Here is a 21,044-nt window from a genome sequence, read left to right as displayed (position 1 = left end):
ATATATATATATATAGACACATACACACACACACACACACACACACACTATATTTGCTGTAGAAAGAGAAATACTAAAAAGATCACACAGAAAAGGGTGTGGCGCTAGACTGCATGAAGCTGGCTGCAGTATTCCGGTAGATCCTGCTCTTGTTCCCACAGTATAAACCCCCCCTGTCCCGGGCAGTGAAGAGTTACATTCGGAAGCGCCTCCTCTCTCACACTTGCATTCAAGACGTTGCGTGCTGACGGAGCAGGTGATTGCTCACTGCTCGGATCCTCAGCATCTTCTCTGGGTGCTGAGACAAGGAGCCGGGCGGGGTCGTTTTCTTGCAGCAGCATCATCCCCTGTTGTTTCTATTGCAATGGATTTCTAAGCGCATTTCGGACACGGAACTGCACCCGCAGTAGCTGATAGAATCAGACTTGAAGCAAAACGTCTCTGATAAAAAAAGGGGGCCAGTGTTTATTTTTTGAAGCCTATGTTTGTCCAGGATGGCTTGATTGTATCGTTTTATTCTTTATCTTGTTGGATTTACAAAACAAAAACACGATATCTGGTAGAAAAACTGTAGGCTGTAGTTTGTTTTGTGAACAGGACTGTGACTGACGGCCTTAAATACGACGAGGGCATCACATTACATTCTGCGCAGGCAGATTCGGGTTTAAAACGGGAATAGCAGAAGAGTGAAAAAAAAAGATATTTTTGTGCTACTTTATTTGTTATCATGGCATGGCCCTGCATCACCAGGGCTTGCTGCGTTGCCCGCTTCTGGAACCAGCTGGACAAAGCTGACATTGCGGTACCTTTGGTCTTCACCAAGTATTCAGATGTGACCGACGGGAGCCACCACCCCCATCTGCAGTACCAACAAAAACAGCCGCGTCCCCAGACGCGAGCTGCCTCGGTTGCCATAGATACACAGCCCACCCTAAGCGACCAGGAGTCAGTTGCTGTTAGCGATGAAAACCCAGGGGAGTCCGTGATGCGCCAGGATTTCAAGGCTTGGAAGGTGCGCCCCGAGCAGAGCTGCAAGCCCAAGCAGGAGTACCACCCTTCGGAAACGCCCTTCAACAATGAAACCCAGTACCAGAAGGACTTCAAGGCCTGGCCAATGCCCAAAAGGGGAGACCATCCGTGGATCGCTAAGCCTAGCCCTGCACCCTCTGTTGATGGAAGTCGTGCCTCTGCTGCGTATGAGCCCCGGACCGGGGGCGAGGCAGAACCGGAGAAGAGCGAGGTGGTGGATAACGTGCCAGAGAAGCAAGTGATTGCTGCAGAGAAGAAGAGCGCCAAGAAAGCAAAGGTCACAGCATCGGTGGAAGGGCAAGACAAGAAGGCAGAGGGACAACCCCCAGCCGGGCTGCCGTCATCAGAGGGCACAGGCAGAGCGATGGTGGAAGGGCAAGAGAAGAGAGAGAAGAAGGTAGCCACCAAGACAGAGGGACAGCCGCCAGCCGGCCTGCCCAGAGCGTCAGCGGAAGGGCAAGAGAAAAGAGAGAAGAAGGTAGTCACCAAGACAGAGGGACAGCCACCAGCCGGCCTGCCCAGAGCGTCAGCGGAAGGGCAAGAGAAAAGAGAGAAGAAGGTAGTCACCAAGACAGAGGGACAGCCGCCAGCCGGCCTGCCCAGAGCGTCAGCGGAAGGGCAAGAGAAGAGAGAGAAGAAGGTAGTCACCAAGACAGAGGGACAGCCACCAGCCGGCCTGCCCAGAGCGTCAGCGGAAGGGCAAGAGAAGAGAGAGAAGAAGGTAGTCACCAAGACAGAGGGACAGCCGCCAGCCGGCCTGCCCAGAGCGTCAGCGGAAGGGCAAGAGAAGAGAGAGAAGAAGGTAGTCACCAAGACAGAGGGACAGCCGCCAGCCGGCCTGCCCAGAGCGTCAGCGGAAGGGCAAGAGAAGAGAGAGAAGAAGGTAGTCACCAAGACAGGGGGACAGCCGCCAGCCGGCCTGCCATCGTCAGAGGGCAAAGGCAGAGCGGCTGCAGATGCCGTGAACAGGCAGATCAAGGAAGAAGTGGCGTCTGGAAGCTCATACAGGTAATTGGCATTATCCCCATTTGGTTCCTATGTATGTTGCTTGTGTTTGTGGGTTTCAGACTGCATCATTATATTACTATCACCCCACATCTCTTTTTTCACTATGTCAAAATACTAGTTACTAACTGAAGCGGGTTACATGGTTTTTGCTTTAGAAGCATGATTCTGTTGCATGATTGCTTTTTGTTTCATTTCAGATTTTCAAAGCATGAAGTGTGGGTGCGTATTGGGGGTGTGGCCGAGACAGCAGACCTAGTATAGGGATGGTGATGATAAGAATGTGCTACACTACTACAGCAATATAGATAACTAACTTGCTTTAAATAAGAAAAAAAAATGTTGTTATTATTATTATTATTATTATTATTATTATTATTATTATTAATACTACTACTACTACTACTACTACTACTACTACTAATAATAATAATAATGATGATAATAATAATAATAATAATAATAATAATAATAATAATAATAATAATAATAATAATAATACAAGAATTTGAGTTTTAATTACTGAAAAAAAGTTTGAGAAACAAATAATAAAAGTTAAATCAAGTTTGAAGGTTTAAGGCTTGCATTGTTTGCAGTTTGTTTTCTTGTAACTAATGCAAGTTAATGATGCTGTTGGGTTTTTGAATACATTTCCAAAATGCAGGGACATTAATTGTAGCTTCATTGGTTTTGTTTAAATTAATCACAAGTTCAGAACGTGTTGGTTTGGACTTATATTATATTGATACATATTGAAGCTTTGTGTGTCCAAGTAGTTTTCTTGGCACAAACTTGCTGAAAAGCTGCTGTATGATGAAAATGCAGTTACAATGAGCCTGCTGATATTTCATTGCTGTTACAATGAGCCTGCTGATATTTCATTGCTGTTACAATGAGCCTGCTGATATTTCATTGCAGTTACAATGAGCCTGCTGATATTTCATTGCAGTTACAATGAGCCTGCTGATATTTCATTGCTGTTACAATGAGCCTGCTGATATTTCATTGCAGTTACAATGAGCCTGCTGATATTTCATTGCAGTTACAATGAGCCTGCTGATATTTCATTGCTGTTACAATGAGCCTGCTGATATTTCATTGCAGTTACAATGAGCCTGCTGATATTTCATTGCAGTTACAATGAGCCTGCTGATATTTCATTGCTGTTACAATGAGCCTGCTGATATTTCATTAGTAGACCTACAATGAGGAGGATGTTCTTGTATTTGCATGATTCAGTCCATCTGCTGCCTCTGGATTTTACTGCATCTTCCTTATGCACTGAGCTTCCCTATAGAGCAAAGGAAAACATGCAGCCCTGACACAGGGATCTAATATGCACACATACAGAAGAAACACAGCAGCTAGAAGCATCTGATGCATCTACTACATACTGGAATATATAAGAATGCAAATACAAAACAATTCCACCAGTGTGTTAACATGTCATGCTATAGTAATAATACTACATGTGTTTACCAGGTCAGCCCATCTGCCGTTAATAGATAATGGCTGCTGTTATAAGGACTGAAGATTAGCAGAGTAACAAAGTGGGTGGAGGTGATAGGGTCTGTTTTGCAAGGGACCTAAAGTCCTGGGGTTATTCACTAAATCGTATGATCCGTGTCCAAAAATTCACTTCACTTCCATGGAGGAGCACTGCTGTTAACCCCTACACCATGCTGGGAATGAATGGGACATTGAGAATGTGGGATTAGGGGTTTGGGAACAAGCCTCAGGAATATTGGGAGGAAGGTTCTGCTGTAGTTGGGTATGCAATCAATTCTACAATATAGAAGTATGGGATCAGAAATCAATTCTACAATATAGAAGTATGGGATCAGAAATCAACTATACAATATATAAGGTTCTCAGTGATGTATCCTGAACCTTAGCATTTTTTTTAAGGCTTGCGTAATACACTAATTAAAGAAGTACTATACAGAGGAGTGCGTAGGGGAGAGGTAGGTAAAAGCACATACTGTATAGGATGGAGCAAACACACACTCCCCCCGGCAGCGTTCAGGGTAACTGGCCAGCGGACCTCTTTATTGCAGCTCCAGCCTCCAGTGGCTTACAGAGCTGTGTTCCCATATTAACTAGGCAAGGGTTCAGTATACACAATGTGCTGTCTCTGAATTGAGTTAATTGAGCTTGTACTGGACAAACAGCTGTGTAAATTGGGCTGTTCTGGTGTCGGATTCTCTGGCTCCTATCAATAGAAATACCATCAGAAATAGCTAATTATTAAAATAGTGCGTTATCAGTTCATTATACATATATCTATATCTATATTTATATACAGTAGATAGATAGAGTAGATAGATAGATAGATAGATCGATACCACTGTGACATCAAAAATACAGGCTGTTCTGTAACCTTTAAATATGCAAGCTACTTTATAAAAAGATAATGAACACATTAATAATGCAGAAGACTAAATCAGGTCAAGGAAGTGCAGCAGAGCAAGTGGGAGTATGAATGTGATCGGAATAGATGATTGAGATTATTCATGTTTCTATTAAGTGGGCATTTAACTTTATAGGTTGAGGCAGCAAAGTTGCCGCAGACTTGGTCTCCTGGTCTCCTGGAAGCAGGTTTCAAGCCACTGTTACTGAGAAAGTGGCTTTGTGTTCCCTCAGCTTTATGTTCACGGTATGGTTTATTCAGCTGTCAGACCTAGTGATTGAGAATGGAGGGGATGATACAGCAACTACCAATCCGCTAACAATGGGGCAGCAGTCAGAACAGTGCACACCAGTCTCCACTCTGAGCACTAGCAACTGCCAGGGAAAGCAGCACAGAGGACAGGCTCTTCATCAGAATCACAGGGGATCACCAATCATACAACGGGACTGGAGCAGCAGCACAGAGGACAGGCTCTTCATCAGAATCACAGGAGATCACCAATCATACAACGGGACTGGACCAGCAGCACAGAGGACAGGCTCTTCATCAGAATCACAGGGGATCACCAATTATACAGTGGGACTGGAGCAGCAGCACAGATGACAGGCTCTTCATCAGAATCACAGGGGATCACCAATCATACATCGGGACTGGAGCAGCAGCACAGAGGACAGGCTCTTCATCAGAATCACAGGAGATCACCAATCATACAACGGGACTGGAGCAGCAGCACAGAGGACAGGCTCTTCATCAGAATCACAGGAGATCACCAATCATACAACGGGACTGGACCAGCAGCACAGAGGACAGGCTCTTCATCAGAATCACAGGGGATCACCAATTATACAGTGGGACTGGAGCAGCAGCACAGAGGACAGGCTCTTCATCAGATCACCAATCATACAACAGGACTGCAGCACTGTGTTGACTGTACTGTGGCGCTGTGGGATTGTGTGATTTCTGTGTTTGATGAGATAGAAAGCAGCTCAGCTGTGGGTTAATCTCCTTGTGCTTTTTAGGATTGCTGTGTGCTGTGCGGGGTCTGGGGATGGGATAGGAATTATTTGAATGCAACATTTTCTGCAGATTTGTAGATTATTTCACGATGATGGGATTTCACCTGATTTCATCTCTCATGCGTCTCGTGTTCTTCCTCTGCCATGTGTTTCATAACTCCCTGTACTCTGAAAGACATGAATATCGATGTCACATTGTGTTGCTTCACTGTAATGCTATATTAATAGCGATGTCACATTGTGTTGCTTCACTGTAATACTGTACTAAACCTTATTTATAGGCACAGGACTGTATTCACAAAGCATCGCATTGCCGGTATAGATGTTTACTCCTGTAAGCCATACAGTATATTCTGAATGTGTTGCATCTTGTCTGATTGTTGCATAGTTGAAGATTTGATGTGGGTTGTTATCGATGTTGCATGACATGTCATCCACTTCTTCATACGGTACTATATGTGTTGAATATAAAAACAAAACAGCGTGCATAGAAAGATCATTCTTTGTGCTGTCCATAGTGATGACAGAGTGAGGGTTTAGATGCACAACTGGAAAAACAAACCAGAAATGGATAACACTTTACATGAGGCGTCTCTAATGACTGTGTATTTACATGGTAGTTACTTTGTAAATACATGTGTACATCCTCTCAGTTGCAATGTTACTGTGTACTTCAAATGCTTTGAGAATATGGCCCTGTTGTTCTAGCGACTGTGCTTCATGAATACTTTGTATTTTATTCATTAAGAAAAATAGTCTTGTGGGTTGAATCTGTGTGAGTAGGACCCCGTGTCCCGTGGCAAATCCCATTAATTCATTTTATTTCCCTCCTTCTCCAAAGGAAGTCCCATCAAGGAGAACACGAAACTCCCCACTCTGTCTATGGGTATGTACACAGGTCTCGCAGCCTCAGTCTGTGTGCTTCATTCACTCTTCAGCATCTCAAACAGGTTAAACTAGCATAGCTTAGTAGACGTTGTGTAAACATATGGAGACCTGCAGGGATGGAAATAAGACTCCCATTGCATAGCAGTTTGATCCACCCGGTTTCTCACTACGATCTAAAGCTGGATTCGCGCTGGACTAAAAAGTCACCACATAAACAGGTGGCCTCTGAATTTTTAACAACATCGGTAAAATGTAGTCCTGTGTTAATCTTCCATTTCTTTTTATCCCAGATCATTTTCTCAGAGGTCCTCCGATTTTTTTTTACAGGACATCGGGACCTCATGTAAGACAACACACCTGAGCTTGTTACCTGCACACACTGTGGCTGACTAAGCTCCTATTAAAACCTGGAATGGCTGAAACTGCTATGCAATGGGAGTCTTATTTCCATCCCTGCTTAACCTCTTTTAACTCCTGCAATATGACAATGGTACCTTACAAGAAAATAAAGCTTTGTTTAGCTCTTTAAATTGTTTAAAACATGTTTTTTTTTTGTAATTATTTGTGCTTGATTGAGCTGGACTCAGGAATACTATTCAGAAGAGCTCTGACCCTTGCACTGTTGAAATGTAGCCCGTGTTTAAGCAAGCCAAGCACACTGCTCCTGTTTAAAAGGGGATTTAACCTCATGAATAAGATCCGATTTCTGAATGTCAGCAGACTAAAGTCTGCCCTGCAGTGGTGTTCTGGGAAGTGGTTTACTGAGCAATAGAACAAAAAGGGAACGATACAAACTCTCAGGCTTTGGGCAGCGTTCTCATTTCCTGCAGGTATGTTTACTTAGATCAAATGATTCAGTGATGTCTGGACTTCCTCTCTTAGAAATGCCATGCCCCTGGGGGGGGGGGGGGGGGGAACAAAACGGCATCGCTTTTCATCTTTTTGTTGCATTTGCTCCAGTGATGGTATTTTAGCTGATTTTTCATCTCTTTGCTGCATTTGCTCCAGTGATGGTATTTTAGCTGATTTTTCATCTCTTTGTTGCATTTGCTCCAGTGATGGTATTTTAGCTGATTTTTCATCTCTTTGTTGCATTTGCTCCAGTGATGGTATTTTAGCTGATTTTTCATCTCTTTGCTGCATTTGCTCCAGTGATGGTATTTTAGCTGATTTTTCATCTCTTTGTTGCATTTGCTCCAGTGATGGTATTTTAGCTGATTTTTCATCTCTTTGCTGCATTTGCTCAAGTGATGGTATTTTAGCTGATTTTTCATCTCTTTGTTGCATTTGCTCCAGTGATGGTATTTTAGCTGATTTTTCATCTCTTTGCTGCATTTGCTCCAGTGATGGTATTTTAGCTGATTTTTCATCTCTTTGTTGCATTTGCTCCAGTGATGGTATTTTAGATGATTTTTCATCTCTTTGCTGCATTTGCTCCAGCGATGGTATTTTAGATGATTTTTCATCTCTTTGTTGCATTTGTTCCAGTGATGGTATTTTAGATGATTTTTCATCTCTTTGTTGCATTTGCTCCAGTGATGGTATTTTAGCTGATTTTTCATCTCTTTGTTGCATTTATTCCAGTGATGGTATTTTAGCTGATTTTTCATCTCTTTGTTGCATTTGTTCCAGTGATGGTATTTTAGCTGATTTTTCATCTCTTTGTTGCATTTGCACCAGTGATGGTATTTTAGCTGATTTTTCATCTCTTTGTTGCATTTGCTCCAGTGATGGTATTTTAGCTGATTTTTCATCTCTTTGTTGCATTTGTTCCAGTGATGGTATTTTAGCTGATTTTTCATCTCTTTGCTGCATTTGCTCCAGTGATGGTATTTTAGCTGATTTTTCATCTCTTTGTTGCATTTGCACCAGTGATGGTATTTTAGCTGATTTTTCATCTCTTTGCTGCATTTGCTCCAGTGATGGTATTTTAGCTGATTTTTCATCTCTTTGTTGCATTTGTTCCAGTGATGGTATTTTAGCTGATTTTTCATCTCTTTGCTGCATTTGATCCAGTGATGGTATTTTAGCTGATTTTTCATCTCTTTGCTGCATTTGATCCAGTGATGGTATTTTAGCTGATTTTTCATCTCTTTGCTGCATTTGCTCCAGTGATGGTATTTTAGCTGATTTTTCATCTCTTTGCTGCATTTGCTCCAGTGATGGTATTTTAGCTGATTTTTCATCTCTTTGTTGCATTTGCTCCAGTGATGGTATTTTAGCTGATTTTTCATCTCTTTGTTGCATTTGCTCCAGTGATGGTATTTTAGCTGATTTTTCATCTCTTTGTTGCATTTGCACCAGTGATGGTATTTTAGCTGATTTTTCATCTCTTTGCTGCATTTGCTCCAGTGATGGTATTTTAGCTGATTTTTCATCTCTTTGTTGCATTTGCACCAGTGATGGTATTGTAGTGGATTTTAGTGCTCTTCCCATTGTTACGCTATGTATTTACCACAGTCTACCCTGTTGTGCCAGGTTTTATAATATGCTTTACCGCTCTGGAATTTACAATGCTTACCTGTGCTTTATTGCACTTCGCTGTGCTTTTCCTACAGTAAACTTTTCTAAGGGTAATGGTAGAAATAACTGCGGCAAAGTTGTGAGGGCGAGACCCTCACTGAGATATTGAAATGCCTGTTATTGTGTTTAGGATTGTTATTCTGCTGGCGATAGAGCCGCAGGTTATGTATCCTGCATGCTGTTGAGCAAGTGTATTTGACAAAGACTGCAGGAATGTAACATATACACTGTTTATCTACCTAGCAACGCAACGATCGTCAGTAAAGCCTTGTGTGGATTTTATGGGAAACGTGCACAGCTTCTGTAAAATGACATGATGTTTTAGGCGTCTGTTTGATTAAGTTTGTGTTTTGTTTGCAGCTAGTTACCGGTGGTGAGTTGACTTGAGTACGGGGGCAGCCGTGCATGTGTGCGTAACCTCCTGTTACAGCACAGGGACACGCTTAACTGAAGTCTATGGCAGGGGTGAGCCCAATGCAAGTCTATGGGGGGAAGTAAAAAACATAGCCATTATATAGTGTAGAAAGGTAGAGTTTAAATGTAGGTGCTATGGCTCTAAATAAATGGAATAAACAATGTAAGTATGCATTAAATGATTCAAATACAGTTAAATGTATGAAAATAAATATTATTTTCATCCCCCCCTACTCTAGTAGTTTAGTCCGAAGGAGGGGCTAACTAGAATACCAGGGTATATACAGGAGGTGTCTTCTGATAGCTGGGGGCGGGGCACGTAGGCAGCCGTGTGTCTTGAACTGAATGTGCAGAATAAACATATTGGGATAGCGGGGGATCCTGAGTGATAGCAATTCATCTGTATGGTCTGCTTTCTTTCTTTCTTTCTTTCTTTCTTTCTTTCTTTCTTTCTTTCTTTTCCTTGTTCTGTGTCTTGCACCTGTCGACAGCCTAAACAAAGCTGCACTGCTTTTACTACATTTAGGACTCCTGCTATTACACCAGCCACTGGATCTCTCTACTTTCCAAAAGCATATGCTGGCGCAGTACAACGTGGACGTATTGCATTAAATTAACATTTATAGTAGAAACAAATGACATGACCTCAGGGAATTAAGCAGCAAAAAAGGTGTTCTAAGCTCCAAAGCATGCAAATCACCTGACGTTTTATTTGCATCTCCAGCTATTGCACTGACCGCAAGCAGTCTGATCACCTGATGTTTTACTTGCATCTCCAGCTATTGCACTGACCACAAGCAGTGATCACCTGACATGTTACTTGCATCTCCAGCTATTGCACTGACCACAAGCAGTCTGATCACCTGACGTTTTACTTAGATCTCCAGCTATTGCACTGACCACAAGCAGTCTGGGCTGACAGCTATGGATTTAAATCAAGAGGGAGTTATGGAACAAGGTGCTCTCTAGGGGCGCTCTCGGGGCTCTCAGGCTAATCAATTGGTAAGAAAGGAAAACCAGTCAGCAGTGTGTGCAACATGCCTGCTTGTTTTAATGTGTTTCTGCAGCCTCGAGTCAGAGCCTTCAGATCATTTACAGTAACGTCCCGGCCTCAACAACTGAAAGAAAAAACAACGGACATGTGAGACAGACGCATGTTTCTGAGGTGCCACAGTCATAGACAGCCAGTAAATACCTGCTTTGATGGCTATGTTTACATACGTACAGATACGTTTCCCTTGTTGTCAAGGTATCTGTCGTTGTGTCGATTGCATTGAGTGTGCTTGGGTGACTGTTAACATATAAAACCACTTGCTTCGGCATCGTCCTGTGTTCCCTCAGAAAAGGCCTTCGAGAAGATGGAAGATTCGGCAAAGGAAACCGCTAGAAAATGCAATTCAACAACCGTCTTTCAGAAGGGAAGAGGATGCAGTTTGATGAAGTTGCTGAAGGTGGCTATGGCCAAAGGTTTTACGCCACCTATAATGACATTTGGATATGTATGCAATAATACCCCTAAATGTTACATTCACGAGTATGTAATTTGTTAATTTGGGTTTGTTATGAACCTATGCCATTGAAAAGTTGATGTGGGCTTGTTGAAAATCCGTAGTTCCAGTTCTGTAGTTGTTTTGAAGCGTAACTCGAACATGTGCACTGTGTTTGAGAGTAGACAGGGAGATCCCATATCAAAGTATTCTCTTTTATGTGTCTGGGTTTGATTAGCTCTGCTAGATAAGCAATGTGACATTGAGCTGAAAGATGCTGAGTGGACCAGGAAGGTCATTGCATCGCAGTTTCAGACTCAATTAAATGAATAAACTGTGTTGGATATATAATGGCATTTTAGAAAACAAACAGCCAGCGTGCTTCATTGCTAATAAGTGCTGTCCCTCTAGTTCTTGTCTTATTGATTGATTGCTTGAGTGAAATACTCAGCACACGGATCATTGCGTCACAGCCTGCTGATCGCATCATACTTTCTGCAGCATGAGAGTTCCGTCGGATGCTTCTGTGTTAGTTCTGAGATTAAATGGTTGGTTCAGTCGCCTATTATTATTGTAAATGCTCTAAGAAATTTACATAAATCTACCAGTCAGTGTCAATAGATTAAGGCTAATTAGCAATATGGGAATCATGTCTTACAGTATCATTATCCGTTATACTCAATTATAATGGATTTAGTTTGATAATCATACAATAGTTCTATAAAGTGTTTGGTTTCCTGCATAGGTAAGTGTTGTTAATTGGCCTACTTTTAGCAGCACCAGATTACAAGGCACACATAGCCATGTTATAACACAGTAATAAGTAAGTAATTAAACACTATCTGCTATTACTTGATTACTACAAGTGGAATACAGTAAGTCTGTAATAACATGGCAATGGCCTGTGTTGTGGTTGTATGATAAATTTGCATTGAATTACCCAGTAATTATAAGAACAAGAACCATTGGTAATTACCCCATTATTACAATATAATTACATAGAGGTTCATGTAGTCTCCTCCCTCATGTTTTATTTGGCTACACTGGTAGAACAAAAGCAGTAACTGCACCTAATTGGTGATTCCACACTGGCTGGTTAAACTAACGCTGATGTCATTTTGTTTGTTTGTTTGTTTGTGTTTCGGCTGATTGCACCCCTACAGAAATGAATTCAGAGCCTATTCGGATGTCAAGCCAGTAAAGCCTTTCAAAGCCAAGTCTCAGTACGCACCTCCCGAGGATAAAACCCCCCATGAAACCAGTTACAGCGCCCAGTTCAAGGGGGAGCAGGGGAAGCATCTGCCAGCAGATAACAAAGTGACAGACCGCAGGAGGATACGCAGCCTCTACAGTGAACTGTACAAAGACTTTCCCAAGGTAAGAGCCCCGGTCTGAGCAATCCCTCCGCGTGTCACATCAGTGTGTCATCAGAGCTGGATTGTTCCTGTCTGAGTGTCAGTGCAATCCATCCGCGTGTCACATCAGTGTGTCATCAGAGCTGGATTGTTCCTGTCTGAGTGTCAGTGCAATCCATCCGCGTGTCACATCAGTGTGTCATCAGAGCTGGATTGTTCCTGTCTGAGTGTCAGTGCAATCCATCCGCGTGTCACATCAGTGTGTCATCGGAGCTGGATTGTTCCTGTCTGAGTGTCAGTGCAATCCATCCGCGTGTCACATCAGTGTGTCATCATAGCTGGATTGTTCCTGTCTGAGTGTCAGTGCAATCCATCCGCGTGTCACATCAGTGTGTCATCAGAGCTGGATTGTTCCTGTCTGAGTGTCAGTGCAATCCATCCGCGTGTCACATCAGTGTGTCATCAGAGCTGGATTGTTCCTGTCTGAGTGTCAGTGCAATCCATCCGCGTGTTGCATCAGTGTGTCCTCAGAGCTGGATTGTTCCTGTCTGAGTGTCAGGCTGTACTCAGCACTGGGGTCCCATGGCTGTACATGTAAGCTGAGGAACACAAAGCCACTGTTACAGGAACAGGGGCTTCAAACCTGGTTCTAGAAGAACACTAGGGTTCCAGGAGACCTAGTTTGAGGCAACTTTGCTGTATCAAACCCCATGTCCCCCCTGGTATACTGTGCAGTGGCCTGAAAAAGTTCAAAAGCCACAAAGTGGCTTCATGTTGCCTCAGCTATAGGCACACACATGGCAGATCTAAAATATCTAGGATTATCGTCAGATTATTTATACAACATTTTTTTAATGGTATTAATGACCCCAGCTAGACGGTCTTTAAGACGAGAGGGAGTTTGGGGTTTGGGGTTTTTGAGAGGTGGGGAACACATTAATAACTGGAAACGTACAAAATCTAAATTGCCAGTTTCAGCTTCCGGAACGCATCGATGCGAACGATAACACAGTCAGACCCAAGCCACTGTTTGCAACGTATCATTAAAATATGGGCCTTTGTGCACCAAGGTTAAGAAAATCAAACATCAAACAGTGCATCAGTGTATTTCTACCTGTGTAAAATGCCATGGAGGGTTACTATTATAACTAGGGACTTACCTAATTCGCGATTTCGCGGATTTCGCGGAAATCGTGAAATTGAGGGGTCACCGCGAAATTCACCTCTTAGGGGCCAATGCATACAAACAAGTACAGAGAGAAAAAAAAAAGAAAATGTGTTTAAATGAACTACTGCACAACGCAAGCGACGCAAACTATGCGTCTTCCTTCTGTAGATAGCCCTTTTTTATTCCTTCGCCGTCCCGTGTGCATTGCACTTAAGCAAAAAACAAACAAACAAAAAATGTCCACAAGTAACATTTACAAAATAAATTCTCCAAAGCAGTTTACGTTTTTATTTACTATTCAAATGACAAAGTTTTCAGCCTATCAGTGCGTCTTTACTGCTTTTATGTGACCTGTACTGTGCAGGAGGGGGCGGGACAAAGGTGCTGCATTGTTTTGATTTAGGTTGCTAAAATCTAGTTTCAGCATTGCAGGGAAAATAGTAGATATGGACGACAAAAAAAGCAAAGTATATTTCGGCTGATGATCGTTTTAAGTTATTTCACAAAGAAACTACATGCAGACTGAGGTAATTGTTTTCAATATCTTAATGTGTATTTGGAGAAAATACGATCGCTCGCTATTTAGCTCCAGAATCACGCATTAAACAAAAGTCTACTAGAGAGGCTGCTGAACAGAACGTAAAATAAACAGCAGCTTTCAGAAACCAAACTGGAAAGTCAGCGCAGACAAGAAGTGTTCCTGTCTGCAAGTTAAATCAGTACTAAAACGATCCAGCACAGCCACCTCGCTTCAACCTGCTGCTTACAGTTTGAATTTTAGACCCGAATAGCCACGTCTTCTTTGTTTTGACTCGGTACTAATAAAATAAATGAGTGGATGGGACAAATAACATGACAACGAATGTGCTGCATACATTGCCTTTATTAAAGTATGCCAGATGCCCTTGTGTAACCGAGTTTTTGGGCTGTTTCTAATCAATTTCCACATCTGTATAACTTGTATAACTTGCTGCAGACTGAAACCAGCAGGAGCACCGATTACAAAGAGTTGAACTGGATCTCAGTGACATCACTATAGTACTGGAGCTCCACTGAAGCACCAGGTGTGTGGATCTCAGTGACATCACTATAGTACTGGAGCTCCACTGAAGCACCAGGTGTGTGGATCTCAGTGACATCACTATTGTACTGGAGCTTCACTGGAGCACCGGGTGTGTGGATCTCAGTGACATCACTATAGCACTGGAGCTTCACTGAAGCACCAGGTGTGTGGATCTCAGTGACATCACTATAGTACTGGAGCTCCACCTGAGCACCAGGTGTGTGGATCTCAGTGACATCACTATAGTACTTGAGCTCCACCTGAGCACCAGGTGTGTGGATCTCAGTGACATCACTATAGTACTGGAGCTCCACCTGAGCACCAGGTGTGTGGATCACAGTGACATCACTATAGTACTGGAGCTTCACTGAAGCACCAGGTGTGTGGATCTCAGTGACATCACTATAGTACTGGAGCTCCACTAGAGCACCAGGTGTGTGGATCTCAGTGACATCACTATAGTACTTGAGCTCCACTGGAGCACCAGGTGTGTGGATCTCAGTGACATCACTATAGCACTGGAGCTCCACTGGATTAATGCTGCTCTTAACATATATTAGTTGCAACTAGAATAGTTTACAACCCTAAGCAAGGTGCAGTACAGTGAATATTCCAGTAGGTACCAGTGACAGCTTCCTAGGCCTTGGCATGAGTAGTTTATTGTGAGCATCGCAGAGTACCATTCAGGGGGTTGAGCTGAATGCAGCTGCATTACCAGTAAGTTTTAGAGGGTTGTCAAAAACTGGCCAGCGGGCCATTAATAAAGTCAGCACTGTTCGTGGAACAAAACCAATGCACCTTTGTTTTTTATAGAATGCTATTTTTGATTTCATTGTTGAAAGCTGATTCGTTGTTGCCATGCAAAGCAGTTTTTTTTTTTTTTTTTCAGAATCCTGTCTGACAGGTCCATTTATATGGAACGCACTCCCTGTGGTTTAGGAAATGTATTCAGGCTCTGTGTGTTATGTGGGTTTGATTTTCTATTGATTTTTCTATTGGTTTTGTTTTTTTCACAAGTAATGATGCATGTTTTGCTTGAGATTTACTGGGGCTAAATGAAAAACAGCAAATCAGTTGTAGCTTAAGTAACACTAGGCTGTTTATTTATCAGTTATACACTTTGAATTGCACAGCTTTGGATTCCACATCTCAAACATAGATTTAGAAAAACACTTGTCCGTTTCTACTTCGTACATGTATGTATCTTCCTTAACTCTAACTTTTAAGGAGTGGACCTCTGAGTTTTGGCCTCTCACTGCTATAATGAAGTCTACCCTTATAAAAGTTTACTATAGTAAAAGCATAGCAAAGTGTCATAATACACAGTGAAAGCACGGTGAAGCATAGGTAAGCATTGTAAAGAACAGCAAGGTATGATAAAGCATATTATTAAACATTACAAACCAATAACCATTGGAAAAGCATGGCAAAACTGCAAAAATACGGTGCAATCATACAGTGGTAAACTTTTCTAAGGGTATAGATGATGTGTTGTTTTTGTCTTTGGTGTTGGAGAATATGTGTGTTGCTTACATACCTCATTCCTCTAAGCACCGGATGTTGAAGCTGAAAAATAGGTTTCTTTTTTAAGCAATCAATTCAGTAACTAAGTTGATTGTCTTGTTGAAGTCTTGCCTTTTAACCTGTTTGTATCCAGCATGCATCATGGGCTAATTTCATATTTAATTTAGTTAATAACAAATTGTGTCAACAGTCCGTTATAAAAGCTTACCATAATAAAAGCACAGCAGAGTGAAATAATGGTAAAGCCTGCAGCCGCTAAGCCCTGAGAGGTAAGGTAAAGCATATTAAAACACATTGTGAGCGTGCACAGTGTTTCCGTGTTGCAAGCTTGCTAAGCCCTGAGAGGTAAGGTAAAGCATATTAAAACACATTTTGAACGTGCACAGTGTTTCCGTGTTGCAAGCTTGCTAAGCCCTGAGAGGTAAGATAAAGCATATTAAAACACATTGTGAGCGTGCACAGTGTTTCCGTGTTGCAAGCTTGCTAAGCCCTGAGAGGTAAGGTAAAGCATATTAAAACACATTGTGAGCGTGCACAGTGTTTCCGTGTTGCAAGCTTGCTAAGCCCTGAGAGGTAAGGTAAAGCATATTAAAACACATTGTGAACGTGCACAGTGTTTCCGTGTTGCAAACCTGCAGCTGTGTTCAAGCCGGCTGGTTTAATCTCTGGTGTTGTTTTCCTCATCAGGTGGAGAAGCCTACCACCCAGCGTTCCAAGCCAAAAAAGACAACGACCACAACAACAACTACAACAACAAGCCATAAACCTGTGAAAAGGGCCAAAGAAAAGCAGGACTCCACCTCGGGACGCAGCTCCAAGAAGAAAGCCACAGAGAAAACCTCCAAATCGAAGCCAGAGGAAGGGGAGAAGGAGAAAGAGAAGGAGAAAGAGAAGGAGAAAGAGAAAGAGAAAGAAAAGGAGAAAAGTAAAGAGACCAACAACAAACTGGCTGAGGCTAAAGAGTAAAAAAAATCATTGCACTCTTTTATTTTGTTTGGGGGGGTGAAGGCTGCAAAATTAATGAGATGTTTTTCATCTCTCTCCTACCCTCTTTCTCTCTCTCTCACTATCTGTCTCTCTCTCTACCCTTTTGTCTTTCTCCTGCTCGTCTTTCATTCATTACCTCTCATCATTAAGAAGTAACCAAGTCATTTCCGTTAAATGTCAGGGTCTGATATTATTAAAGCACTTATCTATAGCAGTTACGTAACATTTTACAAAGTGATTACGAATGTACATTTCCTCTGCTCGCTGGTTTCTGGTTCTATTCAGGTATTTCCAAGGTTACTGCTGAATTCATACCAACACACACACACCCACACGCACACACACACACCCACACACACACATACATACACTCACACACACAAGCATTCAAATTGTTGTCTGAGCGCCGGTAGAAAACAATTAAAATGCAGTCTCCGGTTACTGGACATTGCGTTATTGAATCTGAAATAAGGTCATTCAAGGATTACAGTTAATGGAGAGTATCTGGTTCCACCAGTCTGGTTGCTAAGGAACCAACTCTGTTACCGTGTAATATAATTACCTGTTAGCCGTCAGTGTAGTGGTTGTTAAGATTCCTCTCGGGGGCATTGTGATGTAGTTGTCTGATTCTCTGAGATACATTTACCAGAAACCCTCAGTTAAATGAATAAGAACAGTAAAAAGATGAATACCAATGGAATCCTGATAAGATTTAGAAGGCAAATATTTCAATATAATTATACATGTATCGTGCAAAAACATTCCACATTAAGAACATTGCCACTATGCATAATAACATTGTAATGATGTGTAAGCACACATGTTACTTACTAAGTAACTCCTGTGTAAATGCACAGTAATTAGAGTTCTTTCATGTAAAGTGTTCCCCGCATTGCTCTATTGAAATGCGAAGGCTATGCTTGGATGAGGCAAGGAATGCAAGCCCAAATAAATAAATGCAAGGATTACAAGTGAGGCGTGCATGAAAACCATCCATTTCCTTGTATCATCCTTGCATTAAATCTTGCTTTAACACTTTCATCCTCGCATGATCCTTCTAATAAAACAGAAAGAGCTTTGACCTGCATTGGTCTGAAACCATGACTAACAGTAAACGAGTCTGGGAATCTGTGTATTTGTCTGCCTGCATGTTAATCTATTGAAAGGTAGATGTTTTAGAGACTGATGGTTGTGTTATAATAGAAGAGGAGTTAACCCCCCTCTCTTCCTATGAGCTCAAATATCATCACCTTTACAAATGTATTTAGTCCAGAATCTACAATTTCATCTGCTCGTAACAGCGATACAAACGCGATCTGAAAAGCAGTGAGGTCTGCTGTGCAGGAGAAACAGCTCTTTATGATTTTGCAGCGTTCAGGTTTTGTTGCGTATCACAGATTGTCCATGTAAAGTGCTGAGCACACCATCGCCGCCACTTGGTGCTATCTCTCATTCATTCCTGCTGCTGCTGCTGCTGCTGTGAGAATGACTATTTAACAAACAGAAAGTCGTGTACTGCAAACATTTGATTGTGATGTGCTTGTGACCTCTGCTTGCTCTTTTATTTATTGCAATTATTAATAAATGCAAAAGCAGGAAAAAAAAAAGCTGTCTGGATTGTTATTTATTAAAGAAGGTGATCCGAAGGTACTTTAAGTGCGCCGGTGATCTCTTTGAGGGTGCATGCTTTGACCCAAAGAGCCCTGTCCTGAAGGGTGGGATGGGGTGGGGTGGGGGTGATTGACTCGTGCACTGGAGTCAGGACCTCTGCTCATTATCAATATGAATATTTACTATAGGATCTTTAACACAGGTAAAGAAGATGGGATCTTGACTCTCCCAGTCCTCCGCCATGGGCTGTGCTTCAGCTCAGTGTCACCACACTGTGTGAACGACCCCTATAAAAGTTTACTGTGCAGTGAAGTGCTGTGCAATGCTTAGCATGGGAAGGAAGAGAAGAGAAGCATGGTAAAGCAAGTGTGGTTATCTGAACTGTGGTAAATGTGCAGTAAACGCATGGGGAAAAGCATGGGAAACTGCAAAAATCTCATTTACCATGGTAAACTTTTATATGGGGAGTGTTCGTGCTTAATTCACTCATTCTAAATTCTGTGATGTCACAGAATAGTACAATATATTCTATTTCCTAATGTTTATTATTATTATTATTATTATTATTATTATTATTATTATTATTATTATTATATACAAAATCTGGTTTCTTATGTCCAAATTCTTTTTTTTCAGGCAAAAACTACTTTTAATGGACATATCTGATGTGTACTTTTCATTTTATTAGAACCTGTACAGAATCTATTTTTTAAACAGCAAAAAAAAAAAAAAAAACTTAACCCAGAGTGGGAGGACCTTGCTCTTAGTTCTATCCTATTCTAAATATTAACTTTGGTACATTACAGGGCTTGAAATAAGACTCCTATTGCATAGCAGTTTCACCCATTCCAGGTTTTACCATGAGCTTGATCTGCCACAGTGTATAAGTAACAAGCTCAGGAGTGTCTCATAGTAAATCCAGGAATGGATCAAACTGCTATGCAACGGTAGTGATATTTCCATCCCTGACATGTATTGTACTTTATAATAAATATGCCTTACATGTGTGTGTTTTTTTTCTTGTACTTAATCTTGTGTTGATTTTTAGAGACCCTAATGTCGACATCTGCGGATCCAGCGGTCATGCCAGCGGTCATGCCAGCGGTGCTGCTGCTGGAGAAGGAGAGCCAGCGGCGGAGGCGGTACCGACACGAGGCAGCGCTAAGGTTGTGTGCTTCTCGCCTGACGTGAAATAAATAAAAGGAAAAAATAAACACACACAGAATCCCTGCCGTCGTGTCCTGCAGGAAAACTGATCAGTTAGAAAGAGAAAACACAATGTCAATGTTGCTAAATGGAATTAGAACCTGTATTATAATGGCTAGAAATACACTGGTATCGTTGTCCTTCTCCGATGTATGGAAAACATGCATGTCTTCAGCATTTACCAAGGTGCTGGAAGCTCAAAACGTACATGCATACATACATACATGCATACATACATACAAAAATGGTGCTATATTTATTTTGCAGTAGCAAAATACACGCTGTGTAAAAGAATGAATGAATCTGCGTGTATTTGTTATTAAGTATAATGTAAAGTGTTGTACAGTACCCGCTTTACAGTGACAGTACTGTATTCTGTAGATCGATTGCTTCCCTTCAAATAAAGTGCTTGTAAATAACTTGCCGTCTTCTGTTTCGCTGTTGCTGGTGGCTGGTTCACAGCTGATGTTCTACCTATAGTTTATGTGCTTTGGCGTTATCCCTGCCCTTTAGAGGAACATGGCTTCCATAAATAGGTTGCTGCTGCTGAAGAACGCTCAACTAAATGTTGCCCATTTTAAATGAGAGGCTCTGCCAAAAAAAACATACTCATGTGCTGCATTTCAGACCTTTGCCTTTCATGGGTTCAGAGCTTTTAACCTCATCTCACCTACAGGGGACAGAACATGTAGCATCACACAACACTGCCCGTTCCACTCACCCCCACCCCCTCCTTGAACCTCGGCGATCGACTACAGCCAGTCCATAAGATCTGTGTCACCGTACCAGTGGAACAGGGCAGAGGCTGGGCGCGAACCGTTGACCTCGCGCACTGCAAGCAAGCACCTTACCGCTGTGCAAAAGAGCCAGGCTCATCTGCATTGGTGGTTACAGAGCTTCTAACCTCCTCTCATCTCACCGACGGGATAGCATCTGTAACAGCAGTGCATCACACAACACTGACCGTTACCCTGGCAATCAGGGAACGTGTGTCTACAAATGGAGGGACTGTGAGAAATAACAATCCTCTGCACTTAACCATGTAGTGCTCAAGCTGCAGGGCAAAACAAAACAGCACCTAACAGTAAGCACCTGATTACCACCTGGTGACGAGCCCGGTTCAATCTGCACATTTATAGCACCGTTTCCAGTGTTTCTCCCCTGTTTACACCATGCTTTTTCCATTGATAAACACGATGCTTTGCCGGACTTGTAAGTGATTTACCATGCTTGCCTGTGCTTTTCCATTCTTTCATTAGGATTGCAGTATCTCCTATACTTTGCAGTGGTTTGACCGTGGTATAACAGCAGTGTACAAACATTGCCTGGAGATGAGGCTAATAGTGGAAAACTGCTGC

General features: G+C 42.1%; 1 protein-coding gene across 2 annotated transcripts; it reads left to right on the top strand.

The window, feature by feature from the left end:
- Nucleotides 1-195: 195 nt before the first annotated feature.
- LOC117406071 (microtubule-associated protein 6) lies at nt 196-20,093 on the top strand. 2 transcript variants are annotated; one of them, XM_059027944.1, is made up of 5 exons: nt 196-2,037; nt 6,302-6,346; nt 11,936-12,149; nt 16,570-16,844; nt 19,529-20,093. In XM_059027944.1, exons 1-5 carry the CDS (start codon nt 728-730, stop codon nt 19,674-19,676), a joined length of 1,992 nt encoding a protein of 663 aa, XP_058883927.1. In that variant the 5' UTR covers nt 196-727; the 3' UTR covers nt 19,677-20,093. The 2 variants fall into 2 exon arrangements, with proteins under 2 accessions (XP_058883927.1, XP_058883928.1); XM_059027945.1 differs by lacking the exon at nt 6,302-6,346.
- Nucleotides 20,094-21,044: the final 951 nt, after the last annotated feature.

The sequence above is a fragment of the Acipenser ruthenus genome, chromosome 8 (genome assembly GCF_902713425.1).
Source record: "Acipenser ruthenus chromosome 8, fAciRut3.2 maternal haplotype, whole genome shotgun sequence".
NCBI classification, from domain to species: Eukaryota; Metazoa; Chordata; class Actinopteri; order Acipenseriformes; family Acipenseridae; genus Acipenser; species Acipenser ruthenus.
Note: the sequence above shows the minus strand (reverse complement) of the source record. Positions and strands in the feature narration are given on the sequence as shown.